We start from the raw sequence: 26,217 nt of genomic DNA on the forward strand, positions 1-26,217 counted from the left end.
GTTATAAATATCATCTTTCCATGCAGGAATGTAAACAGTTCAATCTTAATAAGTCTCTTATGATTTCTCTTTCCTGTTTACCTCTTCATGTTCCACTTGAGTCCTGTATTTGAAAGTCAAATTTTCTATTCAGCTCTGGTCTTTTCATCAAATGCTTGAAAGTCCTCTATTTCACTGAATGACCATTTTTTCCCCTGAAGGATTATACTCAGTTTTGCTGGGTAGGTGATTCTTGGTTGTAATCCTATCTCCTTTGCCCTCTGGAATATTATATTCCATGCCCTGTGGTCCTTTAATGTAGAAGCTGCTAAATCTTGTGTTATCCTGATTGTGTTTCCACAGTACTTGAACTGTTTCCTTCTGGCAGCTTGTAATATTTTCTCCTTGACCTGGGAACTCTGGAATTTGGCTATAATATTCCTAGGAGTTTTCCTTTGGGGATCTCTTTCAGGAGGAGATCTGGATTCTTTCATTTCTATTTTGCCCTCTGGTTCTACTATATCAGGGCAGTTTTCCTTGATAATTTCTTGAAAGATGATGTCTAGGCTTTTTTTTGATCATGGCTTTCACATAGTCCAATAGTTTTTAAATTCTCTCTCCTGGATCTATTTTCCAGGTCAGTTGTTTTCCAATGAGATATTTCACATTGTTTTCTAATTTTTCATTCTTTTGGATTTGTTCTACTGTTCGTGATTTCTCATAAAGTCACTATCTTCCAATTGCTCTATTCTAATTTTTAAGGAAGTATTTTCTTCAGTAATCTTTTGGACTTCCTTTTCCATTTGGCCAATTTTCTTTTAGGCATTTTTCTCCTCATTGGCTTTTTGGACCTCTTTTGCCATTTGGGTTAGGCTATTTTTTAAGGTGTTATTTTCTTCAGTGTTTTTTTGGGTCCCCTTTACCAAGCTGTTGACTTGTTTTTCATGATTTTCTTACTTCACTCTCATTTCTCTTCCCAATTTTTCCTCTACTTCCCTTACTTGCTTCTCAAAATCCCTTTTGAGCTCTTCCAAGGCCTGGGACTGATTCATATTTTTCTTGGAGGCTTTGGATGTAGGAGCTTTGACTTTGTTGTCTTCTTTTTGTTATATATTTTGACCTTCTTTTTCACCAAAGTAAGATAATGTAGTCTGACTCTTTTTGTGCTGCTTGCTCATGATCCCAGCCAATTACTTGAGCTTTAAACTCTTTGTTAAGGTATGAATATGCTTCCAATGTGGAGAATGTACTGTCCCAAACTTCGGGGGGGTTGTACAGCTGTTTTCAGAGATACTTGTAGGGCCCTGTAAATTTTCAGGTCTTCCAAGGTGGTATGATAAGGGGCGAGGTGTTTACCCCTTTCCTGGCCTGCAACTATAAGTACTCCTTTCTGTCCTGTAACTGTGAGGAGGGGCTCTTCTCCACAATCACTACAAGCTCCACCACGCCAGTGCTCCTCCTCACCCCAGCACCATGGCCCAGAATTGTGGCCATGATCCAAACACGGTCAGAGGAAGAGATTACCGCCTCAGTACTGGCAAAGAGATCCCTGCAATCCCTCTCTGATCAGCCACTGGATTGCCCCTCAGTCTGTGGGCCGGAAGCTCGGGAAGCAGCTGCCCCCCACAGTGCTACACTCTTGGGGAATGGAGCTGAAACCCCGTCTTCCTTTCTCAGCACCGACAGAAACAGACTTTTCTCACTGACCTTCTAAGTTGTCTTTGGCATTGGTGGAATCAGGAGTCTGGAAACATCCACAGCTGCCCGAGACCTGCTCCAGGTTCGTGACACGCCCACACTGCACTGTACTGCGCTCCCAGCCCGGTGCGATACACCTTTCTGATCAACCATCCAGGTTATCTTGGGCTGGAAATTTGTTTCACTCTGTCTTTTTGTGGGTTCTGCTGCTTCAGAATTTGTTTAGAGCCATTTTTTATGAGTATTTGGAGGGGTTTGGAGGAGAGCTTAAGCAAGTCACTGCTTTCACTCTGCCATCTTGGCTCCGCCTCCAAGAACAGATTGAAAGGGCAGATGGTATATACCAGAAGTCCAGTTACTATCACAGTAGTTCAAGTGATGTGATGAGTGGTGTCATGAATGTGAGAGGTAATATAGAAGTAAAGTAAATAGGACAGCAACTGATTGGACACAAGGTTGGAGTGAGAGAGAGGGAATTGAGAATGATTGAGTCCAAGATTGATTGAATGTTGGTAACTAGTGGGAAGATGATTTCTCAGCTGAAATAAAGGGGATTGAATAAGGGACAGATTTAGTGAAGAAGAGTAGTGTTTTGGCCATGTTGAGTTTGAAATGCCTCCAAGACATCCAGTCTGAGATATCTGAAGCATAATTATTGATATGAAACTACAAATCCAGAGTAAGATTAGGACTAGATATGTAGATCTAGTAATCATCTGCATAGAGATGACTGAATTCATGCTATACTCAAGAGGGAAGGCATAAACGGAAAAGAGAAGATGTGGAACTGGAAGGAGTCTCTGGATATTTAATCCTAGCCCTCCTCATTTTATGAATTAGGAAATTGAGATCCAGAGAAGTTAGGTGACTTGCCAATATCACCAATATAAACTGAAAAGGCCAGATGTAAGCCAAATCTTCTGACTAGAATATGTTCTTTCCCTTGTATATGTTACTTCCTATGGATAATGGGTAGCTAGGTGGCATTATAGTGCATAGAGCACTGGAACTGGATTCAGGAAGAACCGACTTCAAATATGATCTCAGATACTTACTAGCTGTGTGATCCTGGGCAAGTCACTTAACCCTGTGTGCCTCAGTTTCCTCTTCTGTAAAATGAGCTGGAGAAGGAAATGGCAAACCATTCCAGTATCTCTACCAAGAAAACTCAAAATGGGGTCAGACACAATCAAAAACAACTGAACAACAAAATGGACTATGACTGAGTAACAAAATAGTCCATCAGGTAAGAGGAGCAGTGGGAGAGAATAGTGTCAAGGAAAAGGAGGATGGAGAGTCAGGGTGGTTAGCAGTGTTGCGGACTGCAGGAGATCCAAAGAAGGAGAATTTCAGTTGTGTTGAAGTCAAATAGAAGCAAGAATACAAGAGGCTGAGTAGTGGAACACAAGGGGGAAAAGAGCAAAAATTGTTTGACTATTCTATTTTCCAGAAGAATTGGGGGTGGGATGTTGCATTGATTCATATGTATTCTCTCTTGTCCATTTACAAGTTTGATGAGTAGGCTAACCATCCACTCTGTGTCTTTGAAAGATGGATTTTCTTCAGTGTCATTTAGTTTATTTTTAATACCTTATGAAAAGGACAGTTCTTAGTAGTATTAGTTGATAGGATCGTGAAATGGAAAAAAATCACTGGACTACAAGTCAAGAAAGTCTCGGCTGCTAATAATTCTTTGACTTTTGGCAAGTCACTAAAGACCTAGGTACTGATTTCCTACATGTGGAATGAAGGGATTGGACTAGTTTTCTTTTGGTTCTAAAATCCTGTAATTCAATATTTGCCTAAAACTAGAAAATTATCTTTATATAAAAATTATCCTTAGAGGCATCTAGGGGCTTCAATGGTTAAAGTTCTAGACCTGGAGTTGGGAAGACTTGAATTCAAATTTGTTTAACTTATTTTCCATTACTGTAAAATGGGGATAATAATAGTAACCATTTCCCAGGGTTATTGTGAGAATCAAATGAGGTAATTTTTATAGCTTTTAGCATAGTACCTGGTACTTAAGTGCTATATAAATACTAGCTATTGTTATTACTGTTACTGTTTTTAGATGAATATAGAATTTCTTATTTTTAAAATGGGAATCATATTTGCATTACTTACCTCAAATGAGATCATATTTAAGCCTAAAATAAGATAACATAGGTGGAACGTTCTGCATTCTGTAAGAAAAAAATACAAATTTTTGTCTATTACCATGTTTATTATCAATATTGCAATTATAAATAGCATAATATTAATACTAACAATTATTGTTGTTGCTATTACTTTGAGAAATAAACTTTTTACAACATCAAATGAGTAAAACTATGAAAAAACAGAACAGGATAGATAACAATATCATCAGTCTACTTGCAAGCTGTCCTTACTAAGTAGAGTGAAAGTTTCAATGACATTGATATTCACTCTCTCCCCAAATTCTACAAGGAGTTGGTGAGCAGCTTGGGATTCAGCTGCCTTATGAGCTGGATTGTCTGTTGGAATACTTTGTTTCAGAGGCAGATGCTTATCTAAAAGATTCAAGCTCAGGATCCTTTATTATCAGACTTTACTAAAATTTACTCGGGTATCCACAGTAGGCTGGATAGCTTATTTAAAATGCCTCATACTCAGAGGGGAGAAAATCAAACTTTCCTTCTATTCCATTGTCAAATATCTGTCTCATATCTACTTAGAAATTAGGAGATACATGTAATTTCATATCTCATCATGTTGGCAAAGGAAAGAGTTGCAAAGTGAAAAGAAACAAAATTGCAAACAAAAAAAAATTGTAGTGCATAAAGCCTCAGAATCATCACTTAGCTTCTGTTTTAATTTATTCATTGTTTCCTTAAGTGACCTTTGAATAAGCTCCAATATAGTAGGAAGAACTTTGGGCTAGGAACCAGAACTGGGTTCCAGGGCTGGCTTTTCTACTTACTAGGCCACATGATCTTAAACAAGTTAATAAATCTCCGTGAGCTCTAATTTCCTTTTCTGCAAGATGTTAAGTTCCTTTCCAGGTATGAATGCCTATTTTACTTGAATTCATAAGAAAATTACAAATGGGATAGTGATTAGAATCGCAATAAGAGTGGCATTGAATCCTGTTTCTGAGCATACACAGAGCCAAATGGAAGAAGGCCTGTTCCCCACTTCAGGGTCGATATAGGCAGTTAATGCTACCAACTAAATTCCACAGATTATACAGTTCTTTAAGTGTAAATGTTAAGAGTAAGTGCAGTACTATGCTTTCTCTCTCATCTCTCCCTGACTCTCTTCTTTTTTCTGTCTATATATTATGTTAGCTGCTATCACAACCAGCACCATCATCATCATTGTCATTGTCATCACCATCATCATCAGAATTTTTCACATTGGTTACATGGAAAATACCTATTTACCTCATTGACATGGAAGTGTTATGTAAATTGCAAAATACTTTGTATTACCATGAGAATGATAAGAATAGTACCTCACATTTATAAACTATTTATGGTCTACAAATTCTTCATAAAAATCCTTTTGAGATAGGTATGGGAATATAATTTTTATTTTATATAAAAAGAAAAAAAAGATTTTTCCCCAGTGTCACTAAAAAAAAGTAGCAAATATAGAAGTCAGACCTTAGTCTTTTGATTTTGTTTTCATCTAGCCATCTCTCCTCTATATTATGTTATATTTTTAGGTGATTATAACTGGTCATTTGGGCAGGCACCACCAATTCAGTTCTAAATAGATCAAAACTACAGAACTTTAAAACATGCTTTCCACTGAAATCTGGAGCTAGTGTTCCTTCTGAGAATTCCTTTATCTCACACATTGGACAACAAGAAAGGGTCTCTGAAGATGGGAAAGACATTTAGAAGTGAAGTAGAAAGAGTAGATAGTATGGAGAAATGGAGAAGTTCACGTTAGCAATCCTTAGGAAAAGACCAGTTGATTAAACTATTTCTATTCCCATCACTCTTTTTAGGTTGAATCTTTCTGATGTCTCTTTCTTTGTCTTTTCCATGTAACTCTAGGATAAAACTGTACTTACCTGGGCATTCTTCGTATGGCCCCTCATTTGCAATATCATCTATCTCAATTACTACTTTTTCCCTTTCACACGATCATTGTATTCATGACAAGTTAATTAAGAACAACAAACTAATTTATTTTATGATACATTTTCCTTATGTAGGAATTGTACCACTCTCACTTCCCTGAAAAGAATGACAGATTTTAAAGCATTTTAATATATTTTCTTTAAAAATTATATACATGGGGTTTTTTTCCTTGAAAAGAGAGATCTGTGACTAAAGCAAATACTACTTAAATTTCACTGAGAGACTATAGTTTTGGTATTTTAGGGTATTTGCAAGGTTTGTGTAGAGAAATTATAAGGTTAGAGAGGCTATGGATGCCATTTGCAAATATGGATACTGTCCCTACAATGTGCTACTTAGGAAGATTATAACGACATTATACCATGCTTGTAAAGTCATCTTCTGTCTGAAGTCACTTACCATAGAAGCTATGGAAGTATCAAATTTGAGTTCACCTGAGACCTTGGATCACAGACTAGAGCAAATAAAGGAAAAAAGTATATTAGAGTTGAATATGAAGAGGGAAAAGTTAATACATGATATTTTTGGCAAGAAGCTTACTGAGATTTTGATCCTCCCTTACAATTCTCCTTCAGATGACTGTAGATGTGGAAATCTAAGCCAATGGAATGTTGGTTCTCTCAGACCCTAAGCTGGATAGGCTTCATTCAGTTCATGGTTTGGGGTATATGGCATAGCTAAATTCAGAGACTTTTTTTTTGCCTGTGAAAAACTCTGAAAAACCATTTACTAATGATTGCAATCTGTGTCATTGGAGTTCCCTTACCAATTGGCACACTTTACAAATGAAATCACAATTCTTCAAAATAGCAAAGTAAATGATTGACTCTCTCCAGAGTTTCTCAAAGACTTTTGCATTGCCTGTTTAAAACTTAATGTTTCTAGAATAATGTTCCTTTTTTTTTTCCTTACAGGAAATATATTTTAAATATTTTTGTATTTTGTTGTTGTTGTTATTTTGCTTCTCTCCCCCCACCTTGTGATTAATCTAAATAAATTATGAATTGAATATGTTATGAAATGAATACAAAATGAATTAAATGAATTTTGCAGCCAGGCAGCTTTTTCACTGCTATAAAATTCTCATATATTCAAAATTTACTTAACATTTTGTTGTGAAATTTTGCAATAAAGTTGCTCTAGGGTTAATCCTGTTCTTGACAACTATTTCCTTGAAATCAAAGAAACTTGTCTGCACTATTGCAGACTTGCTGTCTCTTGGCAAAAAGTTAATTTGAAAAGATTCCTACAGTAATTTAAAACAAATTGTGTTGCAAGTATGTGGCAACATTGCAGGGTGACTTTTCTGGGAAAAGAAGTTGCTCTATTAGATTTCCATTTGGATGATGAAATCCCACTGCTATAATCAGCAGGGGTTTTTTTAGGGGGGAGGAGGGGTTTCCTGCAAACTAATCCAAATGTACTTTTTTTTCTTTCATAGGAATGTGTCATTGAAGAAGGTACAATTGCTTATAAAAATTGGGTTAAAACAGGCACAGAAGTTTACAGACAGTTTTGGATATTTGATGTGCAAAATCCAGAGGAGGTGATGGTCAATAGCAGCAACATTAAAGTTAAGCAAAGAGGCCCTTATACATACAGGTAGGTGAAAATTTCAGCCAAATAAATGACAGTGTTTCCTGGATGACAAATGCTATCTGTTCATTGCCAATACAACCACTTCACTAAGGATGTGTTTGTGAATCTTTGCCTGTTTTGCAAAATGGAATATACCATGTTTCTTCTTGGGATGAGAGGAATAAAGACACAAAAGAGGCAGGTCTGATGATTTCCTCACTAATTTAATCAGTAGCAGAAAGAAATATCATGTATGTTCTAAAAGCCCACCAACTTAATCAAACTGGTTAAATCCAGATTTCTTTGATGACTGTTTTCTTTTATACATTTATTAACAAGAAATTCATTTTTCCATCTTTTAGAATTGTTCATATTTATTATCATATTTTCTTATTAATTCAGTGGTTAGATGTGTGGGCTAAGTAGAAAAATCTTCTCAGAGACTTAAAAACAAAAATCAGTTTTACCAACATTAAGTACATGCTAATTTCCTGTAGGTCATCAAATAAGGTTTATGCAATTTTAGTTTATATGGTTTCCAATAAAAGAAACTAAGCTTTTCTTTGGGATGTTGAAAATCATTCAAAAAGTTTTTGCACATATTTCTGGTTTTAGAGCCTAAAAATTCAAGGCCTTCCTTTATTTTTTCCATGCTTTTCCAAATAATTAGGCTCCTGAAATGTATTTTTATATACTTCTTAGTAGATTAATAGAATCTTTGAGCTAAAATATATCTTAGAAGTCACGTAGTCTAACATCTGCCCTTTACTGAGTAGGAAACTGAAGTTCAGGGAAAGTAACTAACTTATGTCAGGAATACAACAAGTATGTGACAGTGTAGCAATTACCATTTTAGCTTCTTCACTTCTAGTTAGATTTTTCTTTCCAATATAATTTCCTCTTCCTCTTTCAGTGATTGAACTTAATCTTCATATTAAATAAAATGAAATTATTCATACATTGTCTAAGTGTGAAAACATAAAAAGGGATGATAAGAGCCTTTTTTTTAAAATAAAAGACAGGATTTAAGAACGTGGTATTTCTGATGCGCAAACTAAATCCCACCACATTATCTGGTAGGGCCAGTGGAAAGAGTTTCAAATTTGTAATCAAATGGTTTGGGTTCAAATATAAGTTCTGTTATTTGCTACATGTGTAATCTCTGGCAAATCAATTCATCCCTGCAAGACTATTTCCTCATCTGCAGCTTGGGGTGGATGGAAGACCTGAAAGGTCCCTTTTGTCTCTAAATCTACAATTCCATGATTTTCCCCCCCTCATGGATGTTTATATTCGTACTTAAACTATTTATAAAGTTTCTGTCCTAGCCAGTCCCATAGTTGAGCATCCTATTTTCCCCCAGTTATTGTTCACATTCAAATTTTACTTTTCCTTATTTTCCTTTATTGTAGGCAGCATTTTTAGGGTCAAAAATGAAGACAATATTCAATGCAGAGTAGTCACTTTAGGATGAGAGTTGGGTTTTTGTTCTTTCCTTCCTTTTTTTTTAATCCTTACTTCTTAGCACAATGTTTTACACTTAGTAGGTATTAAGTAAACACATGTTAAATATACAATCTCACTCCAAAAAAAAAGTAAAAAAATTTTGTTACACTTATATCCCTTTATCTGGTACTACCTCCTTCTCTTCTTCCTTCTCTTCCTTCTCTCCTCTTTTTCTTCATCTTCCTCCTTTTCTTTCTACTCTTCTTCCTCCTCCTCTTCTTCCTCCTCATGTTCTTCTTCCTTCTCTTCTTCCCTCTCCCTTTCTTCTGCCTCCTCTTTTTCCTCATCCTCCTCTCCAAAATCACCTCCCAGAGAAGTGAAAAAGGACATCTGTTTGGTTAGTGAATAATTGTTCTTTATATGCTGGCAAAAGCAGCAATGATTTCTGCTTCTTGATCCTCCTAAAGTAAAATAAATATTTTTTTTAAAAAGGAAAAAATAATTTCCCTATTTCCACAGAGCCAACTTACATGAAAGGGAGCTTTCTGTATCTCACTGCAAGTATGTCTGCTAGCTAGGTGACAGTATTTAGGTTGAGAAGTTACCTTGAGGGAAGAAGTCATTCTTATTCATTTCTTGGCCTTTAATTCAGCACTATACCTAGACCAGAAATGTCTACTACTATAAACCTCTTAAGGTCCTCTAAAGTCTATTTCAAAGTTTAAATGTTATGAAATTCTTATATCCAAACCAAATTCTCTTTAAGGTATTCTAGATCTGAAACAGAAAAAAAAAATAAAAGCAACCATTTGTAGTTGGACAATGCTTGCCACTTCCTTTTGAACTCACACTTTGATGAAGCATGGATAAAATGCATCTTAGGATTCAAATTCAGATATATGTCTGTATATATATATATACATACATACATATATATGTATGTATGTGTGTGTGCATGTGTATGTATATATAGGGTGTGTGTGTGTGTGTGTGTGTATGTATATATATATATATATATATATATATATATATATATATAGTCCAATTACAAACCTTTTCCCAGAAACTCAAGGATGGAAAAGGCTACTTCAGTCCAGCATTTTCTTTTAAAGAATGCCCATCTCCTGGCTAGATTTTGTAATTGCAAAAACAGTAAAGAGCCATGTTTAGGTATACATCATTGCCATTATGAATATATTCCTTTAAAATGCATGTAATGAATTGATCATAGATGTTGTAATATTCAGAGCAATCTATAATGCTATTCAAATGCATGAATATAATTCTCAAATTATATGAATACACTTCTCAAAAATCCAGTTACATGGATATAATTCTCAAAAATCTAAGTACTTCTTAGAATGGAGCAAGGCCTCAGCATGATCTACTTCTAAACAATTTATAGAGCTTCTAATAAGGAGATAGTAAATATATCATCTCTATCAATTGATCTTTCAAAATTTGGATACTACATAATTCTATCATATCCTAGATATAATGAATAATCAGGCTTTGGCTCCATAGGTATAAAACCCATAAATTTTAAGCATTGATAGGTCTAGAATAATCATTTTCTCAATAAAGCAGATGTTGGGATAGCCATGACAATCTAATCAATTTATTTTGTACTTTATGTTCAAGCACAAAATAGTTTGTCCTAAAGAAGCCTTTTTTCAGTTTTGCAAACATTTCCATTCTTACAGATCTTTTCAGGTTATGGTTTTTATGTGAAAAAAATAAATGAATTTTAAGTTATAGTCCATGAAATTAAACTCAATATATGAACTTTTCCCTTGGTCTCAATCTCTCTCGTACTACTCTTGACCACCAAGATATGACATTTTTTCCCCGTTCTAACCATCCCCCTTTAGCCTCAATCTTTGAAAGGACTAGTTGAGTTGCAAATATAATTGTCAAAGATCACCTTCCTCCTCACCTTCTTTAAATAAAGCATGTGATTAGGAGTCACCTTATATATAGTTATAGCTTAGAGGTATAGACCAAATTCTCTTTTCTTCCTCAATTAGCTATTTTCAGATGCAAAAAGGTATATGAACTTTTTAAGTCTCTCTTATTGCTTGATGTAATCTTGAATGGGTAGTTCTTCCAATAAAAGTGTCTGGTGTCTACATATCTATTACCAGACTAAATGTGTCAGGCAACCTCTTAGGCAATCAGCTATCTCTGTTAAAGAAGTCTGAAAATTATTTAAGTTCAGCTGTGACTAGGTGATAAACTGTGACTCTTTATATTATAAATGACTTTGTAAGTTTAAAATTGCTTTATTAGGGTTAACTAAAAAATCAAACCAGAGACTCAGAAAATCTACTAAATTATTATTAGATAAATCCTCACTCTATGTAAGTCATCTCTCCTGAGTCTCAATATATCTAAAGAAATCCTTTTAAACATGTAGCTAATCTTTTATAAAGTCCAGCCTTTCACTCAATTATACACTCACATGAAAATACTTTAAGTTTTTATCCTTGGTACTACTCTATAAGTAAAATTGATGATTATTTATAATTTTGGCAGATTATACCTTAGTATTTAGTAGAATTTGTGCTTAGGAAGCTATTTTTCAGATTTCCATTTTTTTTTCAGAGTCCGCTATCTAGCCAAGGAAAATGTAACTCAGAATGCAGACAACACGGTTTCTTTTCTGCAGCCCAATGGTGCCATCTTTGAACGTAGCCTGTCAGTTGGGACAGAAAATGACAGCTTTACTGTCCTCAATCTTGCTGTTGCAGTACGTGTGTTGGGATGGGGCAGGGGATGGGTGGGGTGGTGGAATAGTGAGCAATATATAATTTGTTTCCAAATCCCTTTAGACTCCATTAAAGTCAGCTTGTTAAAATGATACTGATTCAAAAGCAGGTTGAAAAAAATTCATAGTGTGATATAACACATTTTACTCATCACACGAGTATTAATGTAATTCCCACATATTAGTCTTTAAAAGGAATCATTAATGCAAGGGAAGTTTAAAATAAAATAAAACAGGTGTTGGAGAAAAATAAATTCAAGCCTCAAAAAAGAGGTAATAGTTTATTCAAGGCTGTTCTTGCCTCCTTTCTCAAGTTTATTGATTTATTTCCTTTCTTTGTTTGTAAATATTTAAGTATCTAGGTCTTCCAATTATACTGTGATGACTTCGCATAAGTCATTGAACTTCCTTGGGCCTCAGTTTCCTAGTATATAAAATGAGGTGGTTGGACAAGATGACCCCTCAAGGCCTTTGAAATTATTAATTTATGACACCAAGATTTTTATTCAGTCAGTGTGTAATATTGGAATTTTGACAGTGAAGCCTCAATGGATTTGGAAATATGTCTTAAAGGATGGGGGAAATATGACTAAGCTTAAAAAAAATATAAGAACACAAACATGCTATGTTTACATTCTGGATAGATTTAAAGGCTCAATTAAGAAAGAAGTGGAACGTGAAATTGCATAAATACACTGTGTATAATTTTGTAGACAACTGAATGCCAGGATGGGGAGTTTTGACTGAATTCTATAGTCAAAAAGAACTAATAATATATTTTAAATGGAGGTAAAATGATGAACATAGAAAGAAGAAAAACAAGTTTATTACTTTTGGAGTAAATATGTTATAAGTTTTGGAGTTAGTATGCAGAATAGATCAGAAGAAGAAGAAAATAGATGCCAATTACAAGGTTATTAAAAGAATTATAAGGGGAAGCTAGGTTGCGCAGTGGATAAAGCACCAGCCCTGAAATCAGGAGGACCTGAGTTCAAATCTGGCCTCAGACTAAATACTTGACACTTACTAGATGTATGACTCTGGGCAAGTCACTTAATCCCAATTGCCTAAAAAAAATGAATTATAGAAGGAAATAATAGTCATTATAAGGATAAAATTGCCTATAGCTTCATTCTACTCTCTTCTAGGGCACAGAACTTATTTCCTTTGTCTTTTTTTTTTTTACTTTCTACTTGGTCCCAGTATGTTAATCTCTATAGTCATTCTAATAGTTAGCATACTGAGTCTGTATCTTGAATTCTATAATTTGAAACCCTGGGCAAATCATAATTTATCTCAGCATCTATCTAATTGAGTGATGAGATCTTATAATTAGAAGGAATTTTATATTCCTGGTCCACCCTACCCCACCCCCACCTACTGAAAACATTAGTCATCACTGTTGCATGCCTGACAAGTAACCATCTTGCTTCAGTTTGAGAAATCACCATGATGGGTGAATTCAATACTCAAAAGGAGGGGAACATTCCATTTGGGAATTATTTTAATTTGTTTAAAAAAACTTTTTTCCTCTATTAAGCCCAAATCTACTGTTATAACTTCTGCACATTAGTTTGAGTTTTCTCCTCTGGACTAACAAACAATAAATCTAATTCTCTTTCGTACATGATAGCTCTTTCCATTTTTGAAAAAAAAATGTAATTTACATACTCTCCCCAAGTTTTTGATAAGATAAGTGTTATCTGCTGATACTATTTCTGTCAGTTTGAAGGTTATTTGTACATAAGGACATAGTTATTTTTTCCCAGATGTCTAATTATGTATGAGTAATGTTAATGTTTCTATGAGTTATAAAATATTATCTGAGTTTTGATATGATAATGTACCAGAAAGAAGTCTTTGAAAGAAAATGCAATATAGGCATAACCTATGTCTCTATTATCAAAATGATCTTGACTTGGTTGCTTAATCCAATTTTATTATAAACGTTAATGCACAGAATCACAGATGATAAAGAACAATCTCATTTTACAAATAAAGAAACTGAGGCCCTGAGAGGATAAATAAGGCCAAATAGGTAGCAAGTGGCAGAAAATTAATTATAACTTCCTTCCTCTTACTCCCAAATCAACACTAGTTAGTTTATTTATAATAATTTTGGGATATACACATTATTAGACCAGTCACATAGTGACCAGCTGGACTACAAAAGGATGAATAGTATTGACTGCAGCAATCAGCAATACTTACTGAGGCTAAAATATTCTGATTTCTTAGTCATGTTGATTCAAGCAACAGTAGTTTCAGTGGATTTGGTGACCTAAATCTTTTGTTCTTGGCAAGATTTGGCAGCAGTCTTAAGCAAATGCTGCCAATTCCATTAAAATTTATTGTTAATGTGCTCTTTGTCAAATTTAAATCTAATTTATTTTGTTTTTACAGGCTGCACCCGTTCTGTATTCAAACCCCTTTGTCCAAATGCTATTAAACACATATATCAAGAAGTCAAAATCTTCTATGTTCCAAGTCAGAACCTTGAAAGAACTATTGTGGGGCTATACAGATCCATTCCTAAGTTTGGTTCCCTACCCCGTTGATACCACAGTTGGTGTATTCTACCCCGTAAGTAACAAATATTCAGAATTCAGTATACCTTGAGGATGGGTAAAGAAAATTGATTAATATTCATTTGAATCATCATGACTCTGAATGATATATTATAAAGAGAACTATTACCATAAATATTGTAAGACATCCTCGGAAATGTGTTGTTGAAATAATTGAAACACCTACAAACACAGGGAAATCATCAGAGTTATGCCACTGATTCCAAGTGAAGAAAATACAATTGACCCTTTTGTTTTAGCACCCAATATAGTCATTATAATGTATTACAAACTGTCTTGATTATAATTTGGTCTTTTTCCATATTATTTCATTTCAATTGTTAATTCAAATCTGTTTCCTATCTATGTATATTGTTTCCTGCCTCCTTCATAGTTCTTTTCTATTTTCTCCTATTTTCATTATACTAGTAAATAATTAGCATGCTTTCCAAACTAAACAACCCTATTTAATTTTCAGATCTTGGATTTTTCAAGGTGGTTAGAGTGCTTTTCAAAAATTTAGTAGCCCCTGGACCTTGACTCTTGAAGATTTTCAGTTGTCTTAATTTGTGTATTAAATAAAAAGTCATCATCTTTTCATTAAAATGATTCCCTAAAATTATACAGCTTTAAAAAGTGACTTGTGGCAGAAACAGATTTTTCTCTTTTGTCTTTTTTGCAGTACAACAATACAGCAGATGGAGTTTACAAAGTCTTCAATGGAAAAGATGACATAAGCAAAGTTTCAATAATTGACACTTATAAAGATAAAAAGTATGTGGCTTTTCATTGAGATGGTGTTATTTTTACATTGTGTATCTAAAACATTTTGAAGGGTGGTTTATGTTGGGACGTTTTAAAGATTAAGTACAAACTTAATTCTTGAGCTGAACCTTTTTTTAAATTGTTGCTTTAAAAAAACCAAAAAACAGCTAGCTGAAAAACAACAAATTGGATTGAATACTTAATTTTATTTTATGTACAAAAAAGTCAATGGGTTGGTTTGAATTTCGTTGAGGGTACCACAAAAATTGGGATATATTTATTGACATTAGAGTCATCTTGAATTTGTCTCAACAAAATTGAGTGAATTATCATGTTTTCTTACGTGGCATACTGCCACTTAGAATCCCTTTAGGGTTACTCTTCCTCTCTGGATTTGTGCCACAAAAGATGATTGACAGATTAGATTTACCTATCAAGTAGTCCTCTTCTCCAGAAGGAAAAGTAAGAAATTCCATTCTTAGGGCTTTTTCATATTGCCACACATGGCCAAAAAGTATATGGAAAGCTTATAAAACTCACTTATGAAAAAGTGACCTAGTATTTCTATATTGATAAGGAAATATCTTCTTTTGATAGTACAGAAAATTTTTGTCTTGCTATGCTTTTACTTGGTAAGACCACAGGTGGAATATTGTGTTCGGTTCTAAACACCTCATTTTAGGGTAGGCATATAATTAAGTTGTCTAAGTAAGTATATAGGGATGTGTTGAAAGTTTCAGGGGAGGCAATGTTAAATAGGTCTGGAATCTTGCCTATACATCCAGAAGAGATACTTTAATTCTTTTCTTGGAGGGAACATAAGAAGGAGCCACGAAGATGACCTCTTTGTTCTCCTCTGAAAGAAGAAGTAACAGAGTAGAATTACATCCATCTACCTACTTAAATGTTGCTTGTCTAGGGGCACTTTCCAGGACACTATCTCTTAAGAAGAAAGATACCCAAAACTTTTACCTACTAGTCTCACCCATTTCTACTATATGAGAGTTACACCAAAGACCTTCACAAATAGTGAATGGAGAGTAAACAGAAAGTAATAAATAAATAGTGAATGGAGAGTAAATAGAAAGCAAATTGAAAACAACAACAAAAAATAGTACCACAGATTAGAATATACCATAAAATACACAAGTGTGCATGAACTCTTCAAATGGAAGCAAAATCACACTCATTCAGAAGAGGGCCTAATTTCAACCATGGGGAAATTCCCCATAGTCTCTATAGAAGCAAGGTAGTGAAGAGCAGCTGGCCTCCCCTGTATGACCACAAGAACCTTTCTCTTTCTCCTCTCATTAGTCAGTTATCCTTTCAAAAAAGGCGGGGGGTACCACTAAAGGAAGGAATGAAGAATGTCTCTCCTCCTTATAGCTCTCCTGCCAACTAAATCTACCCTTCACACACAGGAAGGCTCACACCACCATGCCTCCCACTAATTAGCAGAGTCTGGGGCAAAATGCTCCTGATTTCATTGGAAACCTGGGTTAAATTAGGAAGGGTATTGACCCACAAGGAAGAATCTATGCAAAGACTTCCAAAATTCCTTGTAATGATTTGTTAAGACTAGAAAAGAGAAAATTTGGGGGAAACAGGGAGTATAAGATTCAGTTATTAGAAAGATCTTAATGTGGAAGATAAATTAGACTTATGCTTACAGAGGGAAGAACTAGGAACAAAGAGAAATCAGAGACATGAGATTAGATTTGGTGAGATGAAAAGTTTCCTAACAACTTGTGGTTGTTGTTCAGTCATTTCAGTCATGTTTGACTCTTCATGACCCCATTTGGGGTTTTCTTGGCAAAGATGTTACAGTGGTTTGCCACTTCCTTCTCCAGCTCATTTTATAGAAGCTCTACTAGCCCTGCAAAAATCCCTTAACTTCCCTGGGCCTCAGTCACCCCATTTACCACATGGAAGGGTAGCATTAGATGGCCTCTGAGGATTCTTCCATCTCTAGATCTTTGATCTTATAATCTTATATGCAATGTCAGGAAGGTTCAAGGAAGATAGGGAAGAAAATAGAACTATAAAATTTAGAAATAAGGGCAATATGGCATGGTAGAAAGATGGCATAGGTTCAAGTCCTGACTCACTTAACCTTTTAGTATCTTAGACAATTATCTAAGACTTAAAGTTCAAAAGTGATGTTTTATCTTCACTGATAGAGGGAATTCTACCAGGGGAAGTTGCAGGTCTGGCAGAAAACAAACAAAAGTAGATATGTAACACATAAAGCATCACATGTATGTTAAAATAAAATCTCTATATTGTCCATGCCCTTTTGTTCGGCACAAATCAATTCCCTGTATTACCTGCAAAACATACCAGTTAGAACAGAATTTGAAAAAAAAACAGTAGAAATTGTGTACCTTGTAGTTTCACCGTGAAAAGCTTAACTTCTCTGATGGTTTTCCTTTGACCTATAGCAGACCAAGTTTACTTTCATAACCTTTATCCATATTTTCCAACTATACTTAAAAATGCAAATAACAACCATTTCATAACTACCCCTACCTGTTCTAACCAGTTAGAATTCTGTAGTCTGCCCCCATTCACAGCTCTCCTCACTAAGTCTGAAGTATTTTTGCAAAAGAGATACACACAAGGTAACTCTGTCAGCTCACTGGAATATCTTCTGTTCCAGGAATCTCTCATATTGGCCTGGTTACTGTGACATGATCAATGGCACAGGTAAGAATGAATATTAATGGCAAGAATTTTTAAAAGTATTTGAATATTTTGGCCATCTAGTGATGCCATGCAAAGGCTCAAACCTGTACGAACACACACATTTACTTGAGTCTTTTCATTTTTTTTTTTTGCTTAAAAGAACCCTTTCCTAGTAACAGCGATGTAGAATGTGGAAGTGTTAGAGTAGTTGCTAATTTGTGTTCATATCTTTTGCAAAAACTTATAGAGATAATAACATGAACTTGAAAGAATAAAAAAATCAAAATATTTATTCAAAGGCAAATATGCTTCCATCTGAGTTTTGAAACCAAGGAAGAATGAATGAAATGGCAAAATAGGGCACATCTATTTTAAATGGCCAGAGATAAGGGGGGAGGGGATGAATAAAAATCTAGAGAAATATATCTGTCCTATAGTGTAATTATCTGATCCTGTAAGAGATACATTAAAATTTGCCATTCTAAACTTTTTTCAGTATCAACAAGTGAGCCAGAAAACTAATAATGGAAGGTTTGAGTTAATAAAAGGAGGTAACATAATTGCATAAGGCAATAAGAACTAGAGCAGAGCTTTCAGTTCTAGAGAAGCTAGTGGGCATTATTGCTAAGGAAAATAACATCAAAGATTTATCCATAACCAGGGATTGATCAGCGTTCCATCTGAAGGATATTAACTCTGGAGTCAGCAATTCTGGTTTCAGATTCTGCCTCTGATGCTTAGCTCCTCTGTTATTGAGGAAGTCAATTAACTTCCCTGCCCTGGGATTCAGTGTTTACTTTCTTTCAAATGAGTGGCTTGTACTTGATAGGACTTTGAATGCTCTGTTGTAGGTCTCACCCAATAGTCTTGTGGACAGTGTAAAGCATGAGTCAGGAGAGGAAGGAAAGAGAACAAAATTGTCAAATTTTAAACATTCTGGAGACAGCATGATAGAGAGGTGGCCTTGGAGTCAGAAAGATCCAAGCTTAAGTCCCATAACGTATCATCTTTTGGTGCTCTAGTCAACATTCTGACTTAAAAGCTGAAGGGAAAATGCCAACTTGCCTCATTAGGAGTTCCTTGTAGTACTGAAATCACAGACACAGTCCCTGTCTCTTCACCTCAGTTGGAAAAATATAAAACTAAGGAAGGGTTGAGTATAACATTGTTTCCTCAAAGCACCTCCAAAGGTCTCGTGGTAGAAAATGCTATCCCCATCTAAAGAAAGAACTATGGAGTTTGAATGCAGATCAAAGCATACTATTTGCTCTTTTTTTTTCTTCTGTTTTGTTTTGTTTCTTCTTTCTGGTGGTTCTACCTATTAGTTCTAATTCTTCCTAATCATCACTAATGTGAAAACATGTTTAATAGGAATATATATGTATAGACTAGAAAAAAAAGAGAAATAAACGGGGCCAGAACAGAGGACCAGGACTAAGTCCTTGGAGGATATTTTCTTAGCAACAACCCTTAGAGGACCCAAACTAGGAAAACAAGTTTTCAACAGCCATTCTTGCACTGGAAACTTTTTCCTTTGCCCTCTTTGATGAGATTAAAATAATCTAATGCTAAAGTAAAATCATTAGATGTGATAAGAATCTTTGTAGCAACTAGTGGAAATATTCATTAATGCTGTTTCCTTAGTTTGCAATTCTTTTAGCATCACAATTGTAAAATGTGTCTTTACTAATTAGGCATAGTTATTGAGAAAGTCATTGTATAGCTCTATTCCCTGAAGTGTCCAAATTAAGTACAAATTGCAAAGCATTTCTAATTGCTACCTAATGTGCCAAAGAATCATTTATTTCCTTTAAGGTTTTCTAAACCTAGACACTGGAATGAAGATGGGGAGGAGGGAGAAAGAGGAAAGGTCAGGAATAATCATCAATGATATTATATTCATTTAATCATGGCCATTAAATGGTGGCCAGTCTTGGTGATAGCATTATATTAAGTGGAAGATTGATTTCTTGGGTCAAAAATAATGAATAGTTTCTCCTTTGTTGTGTATAATTTTGTATGAGTTCATACATGTGTATGTATATGTATGCATTTTACCAGCAGTGCTTTGGATATGGTAGGTAGTCAATAATTATCTAAGTTACTGCTGGGAGAGTAAACATACAGACTTTGTTTTGTTTTGTTTTTTACTAGTAAAATTTCCCAATTCTTAAACCAGAGACTTGCATCTAGTGAGAGTTTTATACCTATTTTCAATACTTATATAATAGCTTCTAGGGTAAACAAAACATTAACAAAAATATGTAGTAGCTTCTAGGGGAAAGTCTGAGGCAACCAAAATGCTTATTCAATGAGTCAATAACTGTGAACCAATTCTCTTTTTTTTTTTGCTTTTTTAACAACCACAATTAGCCACTTTCTAATTTTTATAAGAAAAATTTTGATTTTTTTTCATGTGTCTTAAAATGTTTTCATTTCATTTTTGATAGGTGAAAAAAATTGATTCACACATGAAAAACTAATGAATTTAGGTTTTGTCTATGAAAGGATTTTTTTCCCTAGCAGGCACAGAATACTCCACCCAGAAAAATCTGATTAGTTTCCCACTTTATTTTCTATTGTTTTAAAAACAGATGCAGCCTCATTTCCTCCTTTTGTGGAGAAGTCCAGGATATTAAGATTCTTTTCCTCTGATATTTGCAGGTAAGACTAAGAGTATTCGCATTTCACTTCAGAATTATGTTCAATTTTCCCCCTAGTGATTAGTATAAGGTTAACAATATCATGTAAATGGGTTGTATTTAAAGAAACATAATAATATTTTCCTACTAGATTGTTGTAAGCAGCTTGATGTCAGGGACTGTCTTATTTCTGTATCTCCTACAGTGCCTAGTGCCTAGTGCCAAATTACACACCATTTGAGAGATTTTGTTTGCTCTCTCTAAGGATCAGGAAAATTAATTCTTGGATCATTTGAAACAAGGTCACAGATGTTTTTTCCATTCTTCTCTTTGATCAATACATTTTCAGGTTTATGAAACTCAAAATGTCTTTGTCAAATTTGCGTCTTCTATTAAGACATAGCTAGCATTTATGAAGCACGTATTATGTAGAAATCACTGTGGAAGGCACTGAAGAAGATTCATACATAAGATATCCATGCCCCCAAAGATCTTATGCCATAGTAGGGGAAGTAAGACCCATGTATATGTGACTATAATACAAATTAGAACAAAGAGAGATAGAAAGGGTAGACATCTGAGATGAAATGGCATAGAAAATTAGGAAAACCTTCATGGAAGAGGGACCATGGGTGTTAGCTCTTGAAGGATGTAGAGTGTGTGTGTGTATGTATATATATATATATATGTGTGTGTGTGTGTGTGTGTGTGTGTGTGTGTGTGTATGTATATATGTATATATGTATATATGTACATGTATATATATAGCATTCATTGATAACTTCTGTTCTTACATCACCATAATTTCCAAATATATAACTACATCCTCTGTTTCCTCTCAAGCCATGTACCCAGCAATCCAATCCATCTGCTGAAAAAAAAAGATTGAGGAAATAAATATATCAATTATCAAGCATTTATTAGATATATGTTAGGTGCTAGGAACAGGGGACAAAAAGACAAAAAAAAATCCGTGTTTTTGAGAAGCTTAAATTCTAGCCAATGAAAAATAACATGTTTACATATGTTTGTATATTCAAACTGTATACAAAATGCATACACGATAATTTGGAAGAGATGTGGAAAGACTTCATATAGAAGGAGACATGTGAACTTACCTTTGAAGAAACTAGGAATTGTAAGAAGTGAAGGCAAGTGATAAGAGGGTTAATGTAAAGCATGAGGGACAGCTACCAACCAATAGTGTAACATATGTATGATTTCATTGGGTAGATATTTAAGGGTGGAGAATGGGACAACATTCTAAGTATTGGAAAAATATGGCAAAGCAGAAAGTCTCAGGGTGCTTAAGGAGGAGCCAAAGATAATTTACAAGAGATGTCATAGGGAAAATTAACATTCCTTGGCATCTGATTGGGTGTGGGGCAGCGAGAGGGAGGAGATGAAGGCAATACAGGGTTCTAAGCCTGTGTGACTGGGAACATGTGTTTTAATTAACAAACATGGGAAAGTCAGGAAGAGGTACAGAATCAGAGGGAAAGGCAAAGACTTTTTTCTAGGGATATGTTGAATTTGGTTTTCTAGGTATGGATCCAAGGAGATATGGCCAGTGGGAATTAGAAATCATGCTGTAGAAAAAGATGATGATTTGGAAATCACCTGAAAGAAAATGATATTTGGAGTAAATGAGAGCAGATGTGATCCCCAAAGGAGGAGTATACAAAGAAGTAGGGGTAGGGAGAAAGGAATGAGCAAAAAAGCCTTGGGACAGACCTATATCTTGGGAGGTAAGAAGAGGAAAGCAATACCAGCAGATCAAACAATGAAGTAGTGAGGAAGATGGAAAGCTGGGATACTGCAGCACCATGGAAACAAGATAGAAACTTATCAACAAGGAGGGCTTGATAAGCAGGGTCAAATACCACTGGGAAGTAAAGGAGGATGGGTACTGAGAAAGGCTGACATGAAGTTAGTGACCTTTGAAAGCACAATTTCACTTGAGTGATAGGACAGGAAGATAGATAACTGAGGGTTAAATAAATGATGAGGAGGTAGAGACACTGAATGTGTAACTTTTTTTTTTTTAAGAAATGTTGGCCATTAAAGGGGGAAAATATAGGCAAGGTCTTATAGAATGAGGGAAATAGAAGCATACTTGTAAATGGAGGGTAAAGAAACTGTGGAGGAGAAATTGACCAGTTAGGACAGAGTAGGATTGTTGGAATCCAATCCTATAGAAGGAGATGGGATCAGTTTTCAATGGTGAGGTATTAACATTTACAAAGAGAAGACATGTTCTTCCCTGTAGATAAGAAAATGTATTTTTAAAAAAGTGTTCTGAAGTATAGAGGAAGAGAGTTGAAGGAGTTCGGGGTTGGTTACCTTGATCTAAGAAGTAGGAGAGCGTCATCTGCTGGCAGTTTAAAAGAAAATTACTTTCTCTTTCCTTAAGCTACCAATATTATTGTTGTTTTAAACCCAACACTACTGTCCAGCAACAAGCTTCCTTTTTAATGAACCTCAGAGAGTTTTTCACAAATGCTGAGGAGCTATGCTAATCTGTTTGGTGGCATTATAGTTCAGAGTTTGTTTTGTTTTGTTTTGTTTTTTAAACAGGCACTTCTCCCCAAACAACTTTTATCCTGAACAAATATATTAAAACTATATATGCCCATTATATAGGATATATGTATAAGAATTCCTATCAGAATTCTAATTCAGAATTTTGAAATGTCCTCTCTTTTTTGACAAGAAGAAGTAGTTCACTTTCAGATTCTAGATCTTAGTAAGTCTGTAATACTTCATAACCACATTTTACCATCACTGAGTAAGGCAAAGTTTAAAAATTTCACAAGAATATTTTATTACCCTAGCCAAGGGCAAGGTTGTGAAGAAATGTAAGAATATGTGCAAAGTGAATTTCAAGTGTGTCTGGAACAAAGCAATATGTTCTCTATTTTTAGGTCAATCTATGCTGAATTTGAAAAGGAGGTCAATCTGAAAGGGATCCCAGTCTACCGATTTGTCCTTCCAGCTAAGGCATTTGCATCTCCTGTTGTAAATCCAGATAATGAATGCTTTTGCACAGAAAAAATTATCTCTAAGAACTGCACGTCAGCTGGTGTTCTGGACATTAGCAGCTGCAAAGCCAGTGAGTAAAATATTACCATTATAAATTGATAGCACTACTCATCCAGAATTTACTTTCCTTTTTCCCAGAATATCTCAAATTTCTAAAATTGAATGGGATGAAATGATAAAAAAATTGTAGAGAACAGTAATTCAAATGTTTGTTTGAAGGCAAGGCTCCACATTTAAAATTGGATTACCATGTTCTAGGAACATGAGTGGTTACTATGGTGTAAATGATTGTTTGTTTACCTAATGTATCATTTAGGATGAGAGTAAAATGAAAGTAAGTCTCTGAATAATATCTTGTGTTTCCTGAGTTGTCATTTCCATTTGAGCTATTTCTTTATCCTCTTCTCCTGCCCCTGCCACCCTGTTCATTCTCTAAGTCACAGCTCCATGGATTATGTAGACTTGTTATTATTTTTTCCCTGGACTTGTGATTTTATTAGGTTACAGAACCACTGATGTGAAAGTTTTCTCCAGCGATACAGATCAGAATTAATCAATAATTTTTACCTGTAGAGAGTTGCCTGCAGCACTGAGATTAAGTCTCCTGTGTTTCTGTAGAAAATATGAATCAGAGATAAGACTTGAATCTAGATTTTGCTGAGTATCTTGTCTCTCTGATTTTTAATTATATCACTTGTCAAATTCATTTATCTCCAAAATACTTCTATAATAATTTTTTCAATTACACGTTAGGTTCTGAATCTACTTGTGGATTTCCCCTACTTTATCATGTATATTGCATATATACATGTAAATATATATCTGTATATATGTATACACACATACATGTGTGTATGTAATATACTCATGTATGTGTGTATATAACATACACATGTATGTGTGTATACAATATGCATTTGCAAAGATATATCCATATGTATATATCTATGTCTATAGATATAGACATAGATATATAGATATAGTTATAGATATAAAATTCTTCCACTATCAGAAATCTGGGGGTAGGGAGGGAGAAAGTTAAAGCATGTGTGGAGGGTCTAGGGGTGGGAGGAGAAGTTGAACAAGGAAATAAAAGGAGATCAAGGTCCTCTAGTCCAGTCTCCAATTTCTGAGCAGATCATTTTCTGAAAATTTCACTAATTCATTTTAAAATGTAAGTTTTCCATTTCCTCTCACATTTTGAAATTATTAGTTCAAATCAAAAAACTACAAACACAAGTGTCATCTAATAGAAATAGTGGCAAATTTCTTTTGAAATAATTTTTAAAACTAGCTTTATTCTTGAGAGTGATGAAATTCACCATATTTGGACACTGAGATCTCATTCTGTAGTGTGCTAAATGAGAAAGTAGCTGGGTCATTGAAAAAAAGATAATAAAACCAGGAAGAATAGTTAGAAAGGTGATATGATTTATAGCATTGAGGTCAATTTTTAAAATGCTTGTTAAAGAGGAACATGCAAAGTGATTTGCTAAAACACCCTGGATATACTATTTATTTTAGAGGATATCAGTATCAGTGACTGATTTTCCTACTTTCTTACTTCAATAAGATCATCATGAGAATTATAATATGATTACAACTGTATCCTGATATCCTTGATTAAAATAAGAAGGAAATAGGCAGGATTTCCTATAGCTGATCACATCATCAGAGTTCAAAATTGTCCTGAAAGGGTTGAGAATATACACTTCATTGTGTTATTCATATTATAAGAGTGGCTAGGTGGCACAGTGGGGAGTACTGGGCCTGGAGTCATTAAGACTCCTGAGTTCAAATCCAGTCTGGGCAAGTCACTTAATCCTGAGTGCCTCTTGTAAAATGAGCTGAAGGAAATGGCAAACCACTCCAGTATCTTTGCCAAGAAAACCCCAAATTGAGTCATTAAGTCAGACATGACTGAAAAACAACAAAATTATGTTAGCTAGGTTCCACAGTGGATATGATACTGGACCAGAATTTAGAAGACCTGAGTTCAAATCTTGCTTCAAACAAGCAAGATTTTTCTCTGTTTGACCATAGGCTTATTTTTTGTCCTTTTTTGTCTGCCTCAATTTCCTCATCTGTAAAACAGAATAATCTCAGGATTGTTATGAGGATAATAATATTTGTGAAGTACTTTGCAAACCTTAAAACATTATGTGTATTAGTTATATATTTTTATGTTTTTTTAATTGTTTGATAAGCAAAAGTCCTCAAGGCCCTTCTTCTAATAATATCTTTTATCCACATAAAAATTCTTTCATAACTGTTGCTATTGAGATAACTGTTCACTGATATTCTGAATACTGATGTCAAGCATGTAGGAGGATAAGCATTCTCATCACAAATGTTCACTGTTGTCATGAAAGAGGAATGGTTTGAAAGGGAGGGGTGTACAGCATTGCATTGATTATATCAATCCCTAAAATGCTTGAGATCCATTATTACTCAGAAGATGTCAGCCTGACAATACACAAAAGAAAGAGAAAATGGGTGAATAACACAATTTTTTTCTGGACTAATATGTGTGATTGGATAGTAACTCCCTTGAATTAGTATGTTAATGCATCTATCTAGGACAAAATGCTAAAAATGATTAGTGAAGTGAGTTCATAATTAAATAAGGGAAGAGTGGGGTAGCATTAGGAAGTTGGGCGACACTTTCAATTATCCCCAGGTGCCCTCTAAGACAACATTTTCCCATAGGAGACAATGGAAAACAATCACAAAGAATTAAATGACATAGATAGATTATTGTATTCTCCAAATACCCTTGGAAGAAGGTGTCCACAAAGATGAGATAATGGATCCATTGAAGTATGAACACCAATTTGTCTGTAGTCAGTTACTTTCTTGTAAAGGGACCATTTATTTGACCAGAGCTGTGAATTCAACCATATAGAGAACCAAAAACGTAGATTAGTATTGCA

The 26,217-nt window shown here is 34.7% G+C and overlaps 1 protein-coding gene across 10 annotated transcripts in view; it reads left to right on the top strand.

Moving 5' to 3' along the window:
• The window catches only part of CD36 (CD36 molecule (CD36 blood group)), a 137,873-nt gene that overhangs the window by 99,041 nt on the left and 12,615 nt on the right, over nucleotides 1-26,217 (top strand). For all 10 annotated transcript variants that reach the window (XM_020984480.2, XM_020984478.2, XM_020984479.2 and 7 more), the window contains 7 exons: nucleotides 7,234-7,394; nucleotides 11,421-11,565; nucleotides 13,987-14,166; nucleotides 14,833-14,924; nucleotides 17,575-17,621; nucleotides 20,195-20,264; nucleotides 23,167-23,354. In XM_020984480.2, the coding sequence (XP_020840139.1) occupies nucleotides 7,234-7,394; nucleotides 11,421-11,565; nucleotides 13,987-14,166; nucleotides 14,833-14,924; nucleotides 17,575-17,621; nucleotides 20,195-20,264; nucleotides 23,167-23,354 (883 nt within the window). The remainder of the gene's footprint in view (nucleotides 1-7,233; nucleotides 7,395-11,420; nucleotides 11,566-13,986; nucleotides 14,167-14,832; nucleotides 14,925-17,574; nucleotides 17,622-20,194; nucleotides 20,265-23,166; nucleotides 23,355-26,217) is intronic.

Source organism: Phascolarctos cinereus, unplaced genomic scaffold (genome assembly GCF_003287225.1).
Source record: "Phascolarctos cinereus isolate Bilbo 61053 unplaced genomic scaffold, phaCin_HiC Scaffold_1;HRSCAF=81, whole genome shotgun sequence".
In the NCBI taxonomy this organism is placed as follows: Eukaryota; Metazoa; Chordata; class Mammalia; order Diprotodontia; family Phascolarctidae; genus Phascolarctos; species Phascolarctos cinereus.